General features: G+C 36.8%; 1 protein-coding gene across 8 annotated transcripts in view; it reads left to right on the top strand.

Moving 5' to 3' along the window:
- The window catches only part of NRG3 (neuregulin 3), a 1,098,475-nt gene that overhangs the window by 1,050,989 nt on the left and 29,595 nt on the right, over positions 1–17,891 (top strand). For all 8 annotated transcript variants that reach the window (XM_001927008.6, XM_084997437.1, XM_084997434.1 and 5 more), the window contains exons 5-6: positions 10,319–10,421; positions 17,486–17,612. In XM_001927008.6, the coding sequence (XP_001927043.4) occupies positions 10,319–10,421; positions 17,486–17,612 (230 nt within the window). The remainder of the gene's footprint in view (positions 1–10,318; positions 10,422–17,485; positions 17,613–17,891) is intronic.

The following is a 17,891-nucleotide window of genomic DNA, read 5'->3' on the forward strand; positions in this document are numbered from 1 at the left end:
TTGATTAAAGTTTTATAGTTCTCGGCATCTAAGACCTTTACCTCCTTGGTCAGGTTTATTCCCAGGTATTTGATTTTTTGAGGTGCAATTTTAAAAGGTATTGTATTTTTGTATTTCTTGTCTAATATTTCATTGTTGGTATATAAAAATGCAACTGATATCTGAATGTTAATCTTATATCCTGCTACTTTGCTGAATTTATTAATCAGTTCAAGGAGTTTTTGGGTTGAGTCCTTAGGGTTTTCTATGTATAGTATCATGTCTTCTGCATACAGTGACAATTTATCTCTTCTCTTTATTTGGATGCCTTTTATTTCTTTTGTTTGTCTAATTGCTGTGGCTAGGACTTCCAAAACTATGTTGAATAGCAGTGGTGAGAGTCGGCATCCCTGTCTTGTTCCAGATTTGAGTGAGAAGGCTTTCAGTTTTTCTCCAGTAAGTATTATATTTGCTGTGGGTTTGTCATAAATGGCTTTGATTATATTCAGGAATGTTCCCTCTCTACCCACTTTGGCGAGGGTCTTGATCATGAATGGATGTTGGACTTTGTCACATGCTTTTTCTGCAACTATTGAGATGATCACGTGGTTTTTGACATTGTTAATGTGGTGTATGACGTTGATTGATTTGCATATGTTGAACCATTCTTGTGAACCTGGTGATGTTGTATGATATTTTTGATATTTTGTTGGATTTGGTTGGTTAAAATTTTTTTCAGAATTTTTGTGTCTATATTCATCAAAGATATTGGCCTATAGTTTTCTTTTTTGGTGGTATCTTTGTCTGGTTTTGGAATTAGGGTGATGATGGCATCATAGAATGTCTTTGGGAGTGTTCCTTCTTCCTCAACCTTTTGAAAAAGTTTATGGAGGATGGGCATAATTTCCTCTTTATATGTTTGATAGAATTCACCTGTGAAGCCATCTGGTCCTGGACTTTTATTTGCAGGGAGTGTTTTTATGACATAGTCCATTTCATTTCTAGTGATTGGTCTGTTCAGTTGGTCTGTTTCTTCTTGATTCAGTTTTGGCATCTGTAAGATTCTGGAAAACTGTTCGTTTCTTCCAAATTGTCAAATTTGTTGGCATATACTTATTCATAGTATTCTCTTATGGTATTTTTTATTTTTGCAGTATCTGTTGTGTTTTCTCTTTTTCATTTCTAATTTTGTTTATTTGGGTTCTTTCTCTCCTCTTCTTAGTGAGTCTAGCCAGGGGTTTGTCAATTTTGTTTACCTTTTCAAAGAACCAGTTCTTGGTTTTATTAATTTTCTCTACTGTTTTTTGAATCTCTATTTTATTGATTTCCTCTTTGATCTTTATAATTTCCTTCCTTCTGCTGACTTTAGGTCTTTTTTTGTTCTTCTTTTTTTAATTCTTTTAGGTGGAGGGTTAAGTTGTCAATTTGAGATCTTCTTTTTTGAGAAAGGCCTGTATCGCTATGAATTTCCCTCTGAGCACTGCTTTGGCAGTGTCCCATAGATTTTGAAAGGTTGTGTCTTCATAATCATTTGTCTCCAGGTATTTTTTAATTTCCTTCTTGATTTCCTCATTGACCCATTGGTTTTTCAGTATCATGTTGTTTATTCTCCATGTAGTTGGTTTTTTCTCATTTCTTTTCCTGTGGTTGATTTACAGTTTCATGGCATTGTGGTCAGAGAAGATACTTTAAATATTTTCTATGGTTCTAAATTTGTTGAGGTTAGCTTTGTGTCCCAATATGTGGTTGATTCTTGAGAATGTTCCATGTGCACTTGAGAAGAATGTGTATTCTGATTTTTTTGGATGTAGTGTCCTGAAGATGTCAATTAAGTCTAACTTTTCTATCATTTCCTTTAGGATCTCTGTTGCTTTATTGGTTTTCTGTCTAGAGGATCTGTCCATTGATGCGAGTGGGGTATTAAAGTCTCCTACTATGATTGTATTCCCATCAATTTATCCCTTTATGCCAGACCTATATATTTAAATAGCTACTTTACATTTCTACTTGGATATCTTACAGGCATTTAAAACTCACCAAGTACAAAGCTGGATTGGCTATCTTTCCTTCCAAGTCTGTTCCCCCTCCAATATACTCTGTCTTAGTTAAGAACACCATTGTCTAGTCCCTTAAGTATTTTCAATCTAATTTCTTTTCTCTCCTGTTCACTGCCCACCATGGTTGTTACTATTATCATACAAACATCTGTCATGTCTAAGCCGATACTATAGCCTTCTAACAGGACTCTGCATTTTCTTTATCCTTTCTAATCTTTTATTGACACTGTAGAAAAAAATAAATGTAAATATTATCACATCACACTCTTCTTTTGAATCTTTCATTACCTTTCCTCCTCCTGTAAAGATGTGATCCTTGTATACCATGCCCCTGTTGTCTCTATGTTGCTCTGCTCAGCTGGTAAGGAATAGAAAATAATTTGTGCAAAGGTCCTGTAGTAGGCTAGGTAACTTCTAGATTTCCAAACATGCTATTTTATCTTCTACCACAGGGCCTTTGCCTAGATTTTCTTCTCTTGCAGAACCACTCTCCCCATTCTCATTCTTCTTAGCTAATTGGATTCTATTTTATACTTAAAATCCCCGGTCTCTGTGAATAGGTCAATTTTCTATGTTATATCATTGTAGGATTATATACCTCCTTCTTATAAAATTTATTACAGTCAGGATTTTATATCATTGCCTTTTTTTATTTAGAAAATTGAAATGGACTTGCAGAATAGACTTGTGGCTGCCAAGGGGGAGGAGGAGGGAGTGGGGTGGTTGGGGAGCTTGGAGTTAATAGATACAAACTATTGCCTTTGGAATGGATTAGCAATAAGATCCTGCTGTGCAGCACTGGGAACTATGTCTAGCCACTTATGATGGAGCATGATAATGTGCAGAAATAGAATGTGTACATGTGTGTGTAACTGGGTCACCATGCTGTACAAAAGAAAAAAAATTGCATTGGGGAAAACTATTAAAAAATAAAAAAATAAAAAATAATAATAGAAAAAAAGAAAATTGAAATGTATAAAAGTAAAGTAATATAGCTTATTAAAAGTGGCTAAAATTGGAGTTCCCACCTAGCATAGTGGGTTAAGATTCCAACTGCAATGGCTCAGCACAGTGGATTAAAGGATCCATTGTTGCTATAGCTGCATCTTGGATTCAGTCCCCGGTCCAGGAACTTCCATATGCCACAACTGTGGCCAGTAAAAAAAAAAAAAAAAGGCTATAATTAAAGTCAAATATGAAATTGCCAAACTCCCAACCTCCTATATATATATTTTTTCTTTTTATGCTGACACCTATAGCATATGGAAGTTCTTGAGCTCAGGGCTGAATTGGAGCTGAAGCTGCTGACCCACACCACAGCCACAGCAACACCAGATCCAAGCCACATCTGTGACCTACTCCACAGCTTGCAGCAATGACAGATCCTTAACCCACTGAGCAAGGCCAGGGATGAAACCTGCATTCTTAATGATACTATGTCAGGTTCTTAACCAGCTGAGCCACAACAAGAACTTTGTTCCTACATTTTTAAACTGGGTTGTTTGTCTTACTATTATTGAGTAGTAAGATACCCTTGTAGATACAAGGCTATTTTTGTATATATATTTGCAGACTTTTTTCTGCAACTAAAAAAGGTTTTTTTTTAATGTTACACTTCATATTTTCTGTTATAGATATCTTTGCCAAACCCATGATTACTAAGATTTTCTCCTATATTTTCTTCTCCAATTTCATATTATGACCTACCTTGCCATGCTAGTCCTTGTATGGCACTCTATGAATCAAGGGCACTGAGAGAACAGTACCATCGCTGTAAGTATACCTTGGTCTATAAATCCCCTCGCAGTCTTTGGAGTTTTCATTTCACTCTTGATTTAAACTCAGGATTGACTTTTGTTCATTTCCCCAGGCTATATTTGCCTAGCTTCAAGTATGAAAATAAACACCATGTAGATTTTATGTGGAAATCATTGTTTAGTGGATACAGTCTTATTTTTTTTTTTTGGTCTTAAAGGGTATTATTTCCATGATTTTCATAATTCTCTATTAGCAAAAGCAAGGTGGTATAGATTATGATATGTAAGTCATGCTTATTTCTTTACAGTCATCAACTCATAGCAATTAACTGAAATGGAATTTTTTATAGTTGGTACATCTACTTACTTGTTTCCAAGTTCAGTTGGAAGATTTAATTAGCTCACAAATGTGGGGGTGGAAAGGATGACATTCTTTAAGATGATAATATGCCCAAACAAGGTCTCAATGACACATTTTTTATCTCTTTAATTGAATCTTTCCAAATATAAAATGTCAACTAAATCTTGCCAGGCCACATGATTGCCCTTCTTCATTTATTTAGAAATGCAGAGAATGTGATATTTCTCTTGGATTTACTCTCTGTTTTTTGATGCTCCAGTCTGAATAATGACTTGAATATAGAAATAAAGTCTAAGAGGGGAGAGAAGAGGGAAGAGTTCTAATACAACATTTCCTAACACACTGCTTTAGGAAAAGAACTTCAAAATGTGCAATTATATCTAAAGAGAGGGTAAGGTGCATGATCTCAGGGAAGAGAGGAAGGAAGGGAGTGAGAAAGAGAGGAAGGGGAGAAGGAAGTTGGTCTAGAAATCAGGCTCCATACATAATAGGTTTTCATTCAAGTCTGTTGTGTCTGATAGTCATTTATTTAAAGATGAAATATGCAATTGACTTTGTTGGTAGGGGAACATCACAAGTCATGGACTCACTTCATCTGGCCCTAGAAGCCTTCTGGGGCATTTTGGAAGCACTCCAAAAAGTCATGGTACAGAGAATTCTGTGTCCATGAACCAAATCTCCACTTAGTTTTCTGGCTGTGGATTGACATCAGTGCTGTGTGAAACTAAGTCAGAACATAAAGCCAGGTAGTGTACCAGGGCAAGCATGGACTGTGTTTAAAACAATACACAAATGCAACATGCAGAACATATTTCTGGAGCCTGACCAGGCAACCTTCAAATAACACATAAAGCCAGGGCTTGAAAACAGATGTGTGGAAAAGAAGATGAACAATGAGAGCATCTATCTGTTGGTAGATCATACTACAGTATCTTCTGAGGCCTGGGAACGAATGGCTTCACCATTTTTCTTATGACAGTTTGCTTCTGAAAAGGACTTCGTGGAGTACAAAGTCCCAGTGAGGAGGCCAGGTTTGGATGAGAAAATCCCAAGAAGGGGAGCTGATGTCAAGTCTGGCCATAGATGGAGTAGTTGCAGGTAGTCAACCCAGGAAAGGAGAATTAGTGTGGAACCTGGGAAAGACATGGTGTGAATAAAGGAGAAGCATTAAAACTTAAGAGCACCCTGGGTAAGTTGATGTCTCATGTACAGCTCAAGGCAGAAAATCCCCATAAAGACAAAAGTATGTTTATTCACTAGGCCACAGTCGTATGATGTCAACTCTGTGAACAACACTGCACCAGGTGCTGGAGAAACAGTGGTGAGTCAAGTGAATAAACCAGCAAAAACTTGGTCCCTTTTATCAAGGCAGCTGATAGTGCAGTGTTAAGATTTTTTGAGCTAGTTACATTTAATTTGAGACAAAAAAGTTAAGTAGGTGTTTAAGACAAATACGAGAATAATATGCCAAAGAAAGCCAATAGTATATATCAAAGCTCTATTAGATATTAGACATGCTTGAAGAAAAAGAGTAGTTAATGTGGGTGGACTGTATCATGTTGGGCATGTACCTTTTAGGTATACTATTTATATATTCCCTATAATCTTATCCCTCAGGATTAATAGATTTATAATTATAATTGACATAAAATAAAGCACTGACTTTGAAGTTTAGCACTGAATACATTTTGACCTAAATGTTCACCCATGAAAACATCATTATATTTGAGACAATGAACATATCTTTTTTTTTTTTTTTTTCAGTGCCTGTAGCATGTGGAAATTCCCAGGTCAGGGATTGAATTTATGCCACAGTAACAGCCAGAGCCGTATCAGTGAAAATGCTGGATCCTTAACTTGCTGAACTACATAGGAACTCTAAGAATGAACATATCTTAAGTACCCTGTTTCCTCATTTAATTTTGTAATCTCTTCCTTATACCTGACCCTAGGCATCTACCAACAGGTTTTTTGTTTTGATGGATTCATTTCTATTTTTCACAGTTTTTATAACTAGAATAACACAACATGTACCCTTTTTTGGTATGACACCTCACTCAGCATAATTATTCTGATATTTATATGTTCTGTAGCTTATATCAATAGTTCAATTATTCTCTTGTATGTATATATCACAGTTAGTTTATCTATTCACCTGTTAAATGGGCGTTTGGATTCTTTCCAGTTTTTACCATCACAAATAAAGCCGTGTGAACATTTACATACATAATGAACATATACTTTCATTAGTCTTGAGTAAATACTTAGGAATGGAATGTCTGTATCCTAAGGTGCATGTATGCTTAACTTCCTTTGAAACTATATTTTAAGTGTTTATACCATTTTACATTTCTACCAGAAGTATATGAGAGTTCAAATGCTCCATACCCTTGGTATGGTCAGCTTTTAATTTTAGCTATTCCCATACGGATGCCATTTATATTATTATATTTTTATTTTCAAATTAATAATGACTAATGATATTGAGCATCTTTCTGCATGCCTATTTATTATCTATACATCTTCCTTTAAAATTCTGGCCATTTTTAAATTACTGAGTTGTAAGAAACCCTTATAGATACAGGTCTATTTCTGAATATATACTTACAGATTTTTTCCAAAAATGTGTCTTCCCTTTCATTGTCATAACGATGCTTTTCAAATTGTTAATTTTGATGAAGACCATTTTGTTAATTTAAAAAAATGTTACACTTCATATCTTTTGTGTTATAATTAATCAATCTTTGTCAAACCCATGATTACTAAGATTCCCCCCCTCATATTTTCTTCTATAAGTTTCATAGCATGAGATTTTCCATTAAGATCTAATATCTTTTATGAATTTATATTTGAATAAGGTATGAAGTGAAAGTTGGGGTTCATTTTTGTGGATATGGCTATACTATTTTACAATGTCATTTTTTTAAAAAGATCTTTTCCTCATTGAATTGACTTGGCATCTTTTTTAAAGATCAATTGACCACATATATTTTCATATATTTCTGGACTTTCTTGTCTGTTCCATTGATTTATGTGTTTATAAATAGGTCAGTACCATATTGCCTTGATTGCTATAACTTTATAACAAGTCTTGGAATAAAGTAGTTTTGTCATTCAACTCTGTGCTCTTGGCTACCACAAAAAAGTTGTTTTGGCTATTCTACATCTTTGGTATTTCCATATAACATTTAGAATCAGCTTGTTAATTTCTACAAGGGCAACAACAACTAAATGCCTCCTGTGATCTTAATAGAATTGAATGCAATCTGTCCTTCAACTTGAGGAGAATTGGTATCTTAATAATACTGAATCTTCTATTCCACAAACATCATATATCTCTTTATTTATGTGGGTCTTCTTTAAATTCTTGCAATAAAGTTTGGAAGTTTTCAGTATACAGGCCTTATGTACCTTTTGTCAAATTTACCTCTAAGTACTTTATATATTTTGATGGTATTATAAATTATACTTTTATTCCAATTTCTGATATTCATTGCTATTAAATAAATACTGACTTAATTTTTGTATTATCTATCCTGCAACCTTGCATCCTGCAAACTTGCTAAGCTTACTCATTAGTTATTCATGCTCTTTGTAAACTCTATTAGATTTTTTTTTGCATTGATGATCATGCATCTGAAAACAAAGATGGCTTTTCTTCTTCTTTCCCAAACCATGAATGGCCTTAATTTCTATTTTTATCTTATTCCATTGACTAAGCCACTAGGACAATATTGAGTAGAAATGGTAAGAGTGGGCATTTTTGCTGTATTCCTAATCTTTGGAAAATAGCAATCTTTACAATTAGGCATGAATTTGACATAGATATTCTTTCTTTTTTTTCTTTTTTGTCTTTTTCAGGCTGCATCTGTGGCCTATGGAGGTTCCCAGGCTAAGGGTCTAATCGGAGCTGTAGCTGCCGGTCTACACCAGAGCCACAGCAATGCCAGATCTGAGCCACATCTGCAACTTACACCACAGCTCATGGCAATGCTGGATCCTTAACCCACTAAGTGAGGCCAGGGCTTGAACCCACAACCTCATGGTTACTAGTCGGATTCATTCCTGCTGCGCCACGAGGGGAACTCCTGGTATAGATATTCTTTATTGGGACGAGGAAATTTCCTTCTAGTCTTAGTTTTTGAACATATTAATTAAGAATGAATGCTAGATTTTGTTAAGTATATTCTTCTCTCTAATCTGATAATTATATATCATTTTTATGGACTCAAGATTGTGAATCACATTGATCAGGTTCAAATTACTAAACTAACCTTGCATTCCTTGAATTAACCCACGTGGTCATGATGTATTATTTTTAACATCTTGTTAGACTTGATTTCCTAACATTTTGTTAGGAATTTTTTGCATCTATGTCAATGAGGAATATATGCCTGTAGCTTTTTTTCTTTTTATGTCCTTGTTTGGTTTTGCTATGAAGGTAATGCTGGCATCACATAATGAATTGGACTGTTTTTCCCTTCCCTTCAATTTGCAATGATAAGAAGACCCCAAGAAGATAGATGACACTGGGGTCCAAAAGAACCAGTCTTTGTTAAAAATACAGGACTTCCTCTAACTGACTCAATTCTATAACATCATTGTGCATGAGAAAATGAGATTTTGACTTAGAGGGTCCAAAATGGATACCTGAGTTGGCACGAACAAAGAAAACCAAATCCTTCCCAGGTTAATTTTCATAGTTGGTATTCTGAGGATTCTTAGTTTATTCAGTGGTTCTCAAAGGATGTTTCACAAACCAGCAATATCAGACTCACCTGAGAACTTTTTAAAAATGCATGTACTAGGTTCCATCTCATACCTAGCAAGTTAACAACTCTGGGAAAGGGAGCAGGTGGCAATCATTCCTTCAATAGCCCTCAATGCCAATGTACAGTAAAGTGTGGAACAACTGCATTATGTTAATAAGAGATAAGTAAAAAGGAGAAGATAGATATATGGTTAAATTTGTGTTTTGCATTATAAATAGACATGATTTCTTCTATACTGGTTTTCTTTGTAACATATCTGGAATGTCTGAGAGTTAGGGAGAGGGAGATAAATCAGTAGTTTGAGTAGTGTCAAGAAGGTAAGAATAATCAATAGGAAAATGGGGAAGCAGGTTGATGAGATTGTTAGTTACTATCGACATCTTCTTGAGCAATGTGATTTCAAACTTTATTGGTGTCCATATTCCCATCTGTGCAAGCTTCTGTCCCAGTTAAGAGCTGCTCCGGGTTGAGGTATGGAGGAGGCAATTCTTGGATTCATACACAGTTATTTTGCCAAATGGATAAAAGGGAAAAGGAAAGGGAAAGAGTAGTTGAGGATGTTTGCAAGAAAGTAAATGACTGTAATTATGGATCATAAATCATAGATCATGCTGTGTAGAGAGAGAAATGAAGACATGTGGAGAGCCATTAACAGAATGAAAGTTCTGAGATCTATGGATTAAAAGGTCTTGATGAGATAGAACTGTTTCAGTAGACCTACTTCAGAAAATGATCTAGAAGCGTAAATGATAATGGCTGAAAAGTGAAATACTTACTTTGGAATTCTTGTCTTTTTTTTTGCAAAAAGAAGCCATAAGATATGACTTTCATGGTAGAGTCTGAGGTGACTATGCCAGATCATTGGTATTAAGGAAGTCACAGAATGGCCAAATAAATATTTACATGTATATTGAGGTTCTCTTTCATTAGTGATATCAGTCATAATGATGCGTGGATGAAAGGGAGACTGACAGCCAAGTTCCAAATCAGAAACTACAGTGCTGTCAATATCACGTTAGCATAAATTGGAAGTCATCACTGGCATGGGAAGCTTCTGACAGCATATTATTTGGGGCCCCACCATAATTTTAAAAATGTATGTCTCAATATTGTCCTAAAGTCATGAGATATCTTTTGATGTTAAGATTCATAATGGTGATATCTGTGCATGAGTTCTGATTTAGCCCTGCAGGTAGAAAAAAATAACAGCTATCCTGTAGACCATTGCAAAGAAACTGAAACATAATAACTTCCTCACATTTTCCTATTCATAACAGGAACAAAAAAGCTGTGCTTTGAAAAGGCTCCTACCAGCCCAAAAGTACAAGGATAGAGATTGTCTCTGCTGTGCCCTGCTAACATCTGTTCTAATTCTCTTTTTTAAATTCACAGAGAGTGAAGAAGTTTATCAAAGGCAGGTGCTGTCAATTTCATGCATCATCTTTGGAATTGTCATCGTGGGCATGTTCTGTGCAGCGTTCTACTTCAAAAGCAAGTAAGACCATTTCTCTCAAGTGTTAAAAGGTGACTCCTCAGAGGAAGCACTTTGTCTTTCTTTAAGTTCTTGGTCTGAGCTTCAGGCAGACAGATTTTGTGCAGATGGGTCCATCAAATATCCATAAGTGACTTAGAATTTTTGTAGCCTGTGGTGAGTGTGTGCAGCATGGGCACTCATGCGTGTGTATGTGGTTAATCTTTGATGCATGTTCTGATCATTCCTTTCCATGATCATGAACACTCTATGTTCTTTGCACTATTTGATCGCCTGCCAGAATTAAAGGTGTTACTCTTTACTGTAACTGTCACTAAGGTGTTAACTCTTCTAAAGAGTGAGGTAGATAGCTACTGTAGACCTAAACAGTATCAATTAGTATCTAGCCTTTTATGAAGGAAAAAAGAAAGAAAGAAACGCTTTTACCTTCATAGTGTTTTTACCCAATATCCAAAAAGGTTTTAACCAAATATAAAATATGAATACTATAAAATCTACTTTGGTTCACCTGTTGGTACGCACATCTTGAACATGCCCTATACTTACCTTGCCAAGAAACCAAACCTTCTGCAGAAAACAGTGTTTTTTTTTTTTTTTTCTTTTGGCTAATAAGTTAGAATTTTAAAAACACGTATATGGAATTTCCCATGGGGTGCCATGGTTAAGGACCCAGTGTTGTGGTAGCTGTGGCACAGGTCACAACTGTGGTGTGGGTTTAATTCCCAGCCCAAGAACTTCCACATGCCACAGGTTCAACACCAAAATAAATAAATAATTAAAACACATGTATATGTATCTAAGTATGTATTTGTAGATATATAGATATTTACCCCAGATAACTTTGATAGAGGTGTTTTATTTATTTAAATAACATAATGTACACTTAAGAAATGAAGGTAAAAAAATTAAATACCTTGGTTTCTTGTCAGGTATGCAGGTCTTAAGAAGTTGGCAGAGATACTGTTCCTACAGCTTGTCTGAAATCCAAGCCAGTATGTAATTGGACCTGTATTTTTCTACCCATTTGCTCTTCTTAAAAGAGATCAGTTTTAAGATAGAGTCTATGATACCTGTCTGTATGTTGTGTATGTTGAACTTTAAAAAGAATTAAAAGAACAGCGATTACGATTTTTTAAAATAATGGATACTCGATTACGAATCCAGAATTAGTAACTATTATTTTCTAATAAACTATTTAGGAATATGTTTAGATTTTCAGAATTACTATGGAAATAATACAGATAGATCCAATATACCCCAGACCCAGTTTCCCCTATTATTAAAGACTTATATTAGTAATCAGCATTTGTCACAATGGAACAATATTGATATAGTGTTACTACCTAAAGTTCATACATTCATATTTCCTTAGTTTTTAACCTAATGTGCTTTTTTTGGTTCTAGGGCCCAAACCAGGATACCACATTGCATTTAAATGTGATGTCTCCTAAGCAACTCTTGGCTATGACAGTTGTTAGTGGTCATTTTTGAGCACTTACTCTTCATCAGGGTACTCGGCGTTTCATGCATTATCTCCCAATCTTCCCAACAACTGGAATTGTACATTATTGCTCAATTTTTCAGATAATATCAGATTACTTTTAAAATAATAATTCATCAAAGCCACACAATAGGAAATTGCTGATGGGTCTTTGCATTTCTGCAACTCTGATTTAAACCACATGCTCTAAAACACCCTACCACACTGGCTCACATAGTCCTCCCACCAGATGGCCAAACTGCTTGAAGCAAGTCAGGACTGTGGTGCTCTACTGCAGCTGATATCTATTAATGTTCTCAACAAAGCTACATGGCAGAGTGGTCAAGATTTTACATGCATCAGCCATGCCTGTGTTCTAATCTTCAGTCTATGGCTTGTTCTGTATATATACTTATGTATATTTTGCTTGTTTTGTGTTATTAGGCAAATTATATCCAGTCCCTTAGCCTCCATTTCCTTTTTGGTAAAATATAGCTAAAATATGACCAAAAATAATAGCTACCTTATAGAATTTAAGGATTAGAGGGATAAGACTATAAAGAGTACAACACAGGAGTTCCCACTATGCCTCAGTGGGTTAAGAACCCAACATGGTCTTCATGAGGATGCAGGTGGGATCCCTGGCCTCACTCAGTAGGTTAAGGATTCAGCATTGCCATGTGAGTTGTGGTGTAGATCACAGATGCAGCTTGGGTCTGGCGTTGCTCTGACTGTGGTGTAGGCCAGCAGCTGCAGCTCTGATTTGACCCCTAGCTTGGGAACTTCCATATGCCACAGGTGCAGCCCTTAAAAGAAAAAAAAAAAAGAGAGTGCAACACAGTATTTAAAAGAGGGAATACTCAGTGAAGGCTTGTTGTTGTTAACACCCACATTGTTTCCACACTGGGACTTACAGGTTGGGTAGCTACAAAGTGGAGAGTGTTCCCTGGAGCAGGAGAGGGCTAATCACACTCAGCAGGGCATTAGAAGGGTCTCTTCAGAAGTTCCGTGTAGGAGAGAGAAATTGTGTATTTAACAATAAGCAAATGACTATGGAAAAATAATTAATCACTTATTTTTAGAGTATAATTTGTAGTTGTACCACATTTAAAGGAAATACTGATTATGACAGTCCCAACAACAGAGAACAGCTCGGGAACTAGAGGACTTCTATCTTCAGAGCTGTCAGTCTCTCCTTCTGTGGGCAGCAAGTGGGCTCAGTGACGAACATCCTCCTGAGGCTCAGCAAGGTATCAGGGGTTTTAATGAAAACACTCTTCAACATAAGATTCATAATGGGAGACTCAGAGGCTGAGCCAGTGGAAGAAAACTAATCAGGTGTTGTTGTCTTTCTGCCTGCCCAGCTGGGACACATTTTTATTAAAAAATAAATAAGTTACTATAAAAATAATAAAGTAATAATAAAATCCTAAGACTTTTCCAGTTGGAGCTGTAGTTTTCATCAGAGACCTACAGTTTATTTCCTTCTTCTAGTACAATTTCCAAGCATGGTCTTCCTTTATTTTTCTTTGTCTGAGAGGAATGCCACATCCCACACCAAGCCTCTAATTTATATAGCTGAAAGCAACGTAAATTTTTATAGCATTCTGGCCTGAGTTTCTTCACCCTCATTCTTAGAATTCTAATTCCCCTCAAAAAACCTTGGGGATAACAGAATAGGCAGGCTCTACCCTTATCTTTCTTTACTTTCCCACATACTCTAAGATTGGTTTACATGTGTGTGTGTGTATATGCATATATATGTGTGTGTTTATAATATATATGTGTGTGTATGTGTGTATGTATTTTTTTTCTTTTCTTTTTTTACTTCATCTTGGAAGTTCTGAGTCTTCTGGGATTCTGGGGCCTTTCTATCACTGGTTTCCAAATATGTTCATTTGACTTTCAATCATATATTTCTATACACTGGAATGCACATGCACAGAAACGGTCAGGGTTTAACCCCAAAGCTCACGTTCTCTTGGATTTTTATGTTTTACCTCCCATAATCCTTCAGATCCAGCCACTTTTATCCTTTCTCCATTCCCTTGTCACTTGTGGAAAGGCTTGACCTCAGTTTGATTACAGCAAACTGTTAGTTGATGAAAGTTTGAACATAAGTAACATGAAGAGATAGAAGTGAGGAACATTTTCTTGAATTTAGAGGATTTTCTGACTGAGTTAACTGAACCCCAGCAACTGGGAAGGACACAGTGAAAGCATTTTTCATCTTATCATTCCCAATAAGCCCATATATTCCTGAGTAGTTAATGTAACTATTAACTGAGCCTTTAAAATGTGGGTGATATGGCTCATATGGCAACTATAAATTCTTCTAGGTTTCTTTTAACTCCTATGGGTAAGACGTGTAAGGAGTGCTTAGTAGATTTAGGAAGTGCAAGACGTGATTCCACTCTAAAAATGGAATTTGAGTAGGAAACAAGATGCCTCATAGCAGAAGCTGGGACAAACAACCATCATGGCTGGGAAAATACAGGAGGACAAAGGAGAACTGGCAGTTCTACCAGCAAAAAGCAGATGCAAAAACACCCTGCCCTGAGTGTAGGATATCACTCTCTGAAGTCAGTGATTTTATATCACAAAGCAAAGGCTCTTAGGGACAGACAATAGATGTTCTAATAGGTGTGATGGTCTTAGTCCCCCAGGTGCTAGCACATGATTATAATGAGTTACTTGACCTGATATAGCCAGCCTCCAAGGCCAGCCAGATCAGTGTGAGGCTCTAAAGGCCTAGACCTTTGCCCCAATTCATGTTGCAAGGCCTTGCCAGTTTCAGAGCTCCACAGGGGATTTGATGCAGTCTTCACCAAGGCAGCATCACATTCCAACTTCTTCCTCTGCCCAGTCCTGCCTCCTTTCCTTCATTTCCACAGGTATTCCAAAGAGCCATCCTTTTATTACATCCTGCATACTATCTCCATCTTGGTGTCTGCTTTCCCGGGAACCCAACCTGCAGCGTTACAAATAATGTCTCCCAATGGCCTTGTGATGCCTGACATTCCACCACTTAAATCTCATTCTTTTCTGATGAATTGTGCCAGAGAAACTTAAAACTCAATGACTATAGTATTTTTGGCTGGTAGGTTCCAGTGTGCAATGCCCATAACTTGTCTTCCCCAGAGCAACTGCTCTCATGAGAGAGCTGATGGTATTGCCATCCTACGCTTCTCATTTCCTTTGTTCCCAATTGCTGGAGGAAGAAGGAGAGAGCAAAATTCTGTGCCTGGGAGAGCAGAGGGATGACAGAGAAGAAGGCGAGTTCAGAAAAGAAAGCCCAGTTGTCCTGGAATATGAGTGAGTCAGGACTGGAGGGGGAAGCAAGGAAAGGAAAGCAAATTATAAAAAAGATTTTAAGAAATGCAGTCAGATATTTTTATGAGGAAAATTCCCTTAGTTGTTTACATTTCCTAGGCACTGAATTATGGAATTTATTGAAAAGAGAATGTTTCTACTATTTAATTCTTGGACAAGTAATCAGGTCCTTACTTTGTGCCAAGCTCCCTTTTCGTGCTTCATGATGATTTACTTGGGTAGAACCACCTCATATCCCATTTCTTTCATCAGTGAATCCCTGATAGGATTTTGTGGCTATAATGTGCTTCTTAAATGCTGATATGATAGATTTGTTTCTAACAATAGGCTACAGATTAGCTGTTAGGAAGTAGATTATTACAATTGCATTAAAGCAACTAAGAGTATTGGAGATAAAAGCCCCTTCCCCCCAAATAACTGAAAAGATAAAAGAAATATTAAACAAACAGAGCTATGCCATACCCATGTTATAAATGCAAAGTAGACAATAATGCTCAGAGCCTCCAAATCCTGTAGCAGATACTGTGACTTGCTTGTGAGAGAGGCAATTAACAAGATCTTTTCTTTCATCTTTGAGCCAGTGTTCTAATTCCTCTGCAGCATCTGCCCACACAATTGAGCTTGTTAATCGATGAGGAACAGAATAGATGAGTACTTTCCATGTATCCATGTTGAGCTTCCACAGTATTTATAAAAGAGAGCTTCTACAATCCCCATTAACAGATGAGGAAACTGAGGATCAGAGATGTTTTGGAAGTCAATTATTTTGATTTGAGAAATCACAGCAAAGCTGGTGGGTGGCAGAACTGGTATACAAATCTCAGTGCCTTTGATACTCCAGTGCATGGTTTCCTGCCTGGAAAGGCTCACTGCAAGAGGACAGGCACAACCTCCACCCAAGGCTCTATTCTTGGCATGGACCTTAGGGAAGCAGCAGAAGTCTGGCAGGGGGTGATTCTGTAGAGTTTGTTTGTGTTGTGGGTACTGAGTCTTCTGCTGATGGATTATTGCTATAAAGCTCTTGGGAGAGAGCAGCTAACAAGGCAGTGATTAATCACATGCTTCCATGGTAGTCCCTAAATGGTTTGAACAATTGTCACTCCACATCTGTGGAAAGGAGCACTTTACTTGGAGTCCAGGACCTGAGAGTAGTCTCAGCCTTCCCACTGATAAGCTGCATGACCTTTGGCAAGAGGTTTGACAGTTAAGAGTGGTGGTTCAAAGTGCAGCATATACAGCCAGACTTGTTAGGTGCAAATCCAGCTCTACCACTTACTAGCTATTTGACTTTGGGCAAATTACTTAACTTCTCTGTGCCTCATTTTTCTCAGTCTCTCCAAAGATAAAATGGATTCAGCAACTTCAGTTCCCTCATTTATTGAGTATAGGAGTAATGCCTTATCACACAGAATTATTGTGAAAGATAAGTAAGTTGAGACATATAAACACTTAAAATGATGTTTGGCACATAGTAGGTGCTCTTTACGAGTTAACAATTTTTATTATTTATAGAAGTTTTAATAAAAATCTACATTCAAGGCTGATGACAACAGTAAATGAACTGCTTATAAACTGTAAAAGAACAAATATAAATGTAACTTTGCAAGTAGTATGTTATATGAGGCTGCTAGGTCCAAGGTTCCATTTTTGTTCACACGCCACTTCTTTTTTTCTTTTTTCTTTTTTTGGCTTTTTTAGGGCTACACCTGAGGCATATGGAAGTTCCCAGGCTAGGGGTTGAATCAGAGCTGTAGCTGCTGGCTTACACCACAGCCACAGCAATGCCAAATCCGAGCCGTGTCTGCAACCTATACCACAGCTCATGGCAATGCCGGATGCTTAATCCGCTGAGTGAGGCCAGGGTAGAACCCGCATCCTCATGTATACCAGTCAGGTTCATTACTGCTGGGCCATGATGGGAACTCCAATTTACCACTTCTTCAGAGCATTTCTAATTCTTTGCATTTGAGCATTCAGGGTTAGGGGCCTCTCGTATCCAATAGGGCCAGAACAATGCGTTACATTACATTTCTGTCTACCTTTGGAACACCATTGGGTGTGAATCCCAAATGATAATGGATAAAGCCAGTATTTCTTGGTGGGGTTGGAAATGAGGGGAGAATTCTTTTTGTTAACTGAGTTAATCTAGCTTTAGCAAATGACAAATATAGATGTCGGGAATGAATGGACCTCAAAAATATGAATAGAATAAATTTATGTAACTTTTTATACATGGATTTATTTAAACCTACAGGAAACAAGCTAAACAAATTCAAGAGCAGCTGAAAGAGCCACATAATGGTAAAAACTACAGTCTCAAAGCATCGAGCACGATGGCAAAGTCAGAGAACTTGGTGAAAAATCATGTCCAGCTGCAAAACGTAAGTTACATGTCTGTATATCCCTTCCCACAGCCCATCTCAGCACTTCCAGTTCAGAGGGCACAGGGAGCCTGTGATCAGACTTGTATATTTTTTTCAGTACTCTGTTGATTTTTTCTTTAAATCATCTTGCATCTTTGTGTGTGCACATATCTATTGGATGAAAGAGAGACAAATCTCAGCTCTTGGTTATAATCTGAAATATAATTAATCTCTAGAAGCAAAAAGAACTTCATGTGTTTGTTCTATAATCACTCACTGAATCCTTATTTGTGTCAG

The sequence above is a fragment of the Sus scrofa genome, chromosome 14 (assembly GCF_054392235.1).
Source record: "Sus scrofa isolate SSC_HxYL_T2T_F1_AM1 chromosome 14, Sscrofa_HxYL_maternal_Yorkshire_Landrace_v2.0, whole genome shotgun sequence".
NCBI lineage: Eukaryota > Metazoa > Chordata > Mammalia > Artiodactyla > Suidae > Sus > Sus scrofa.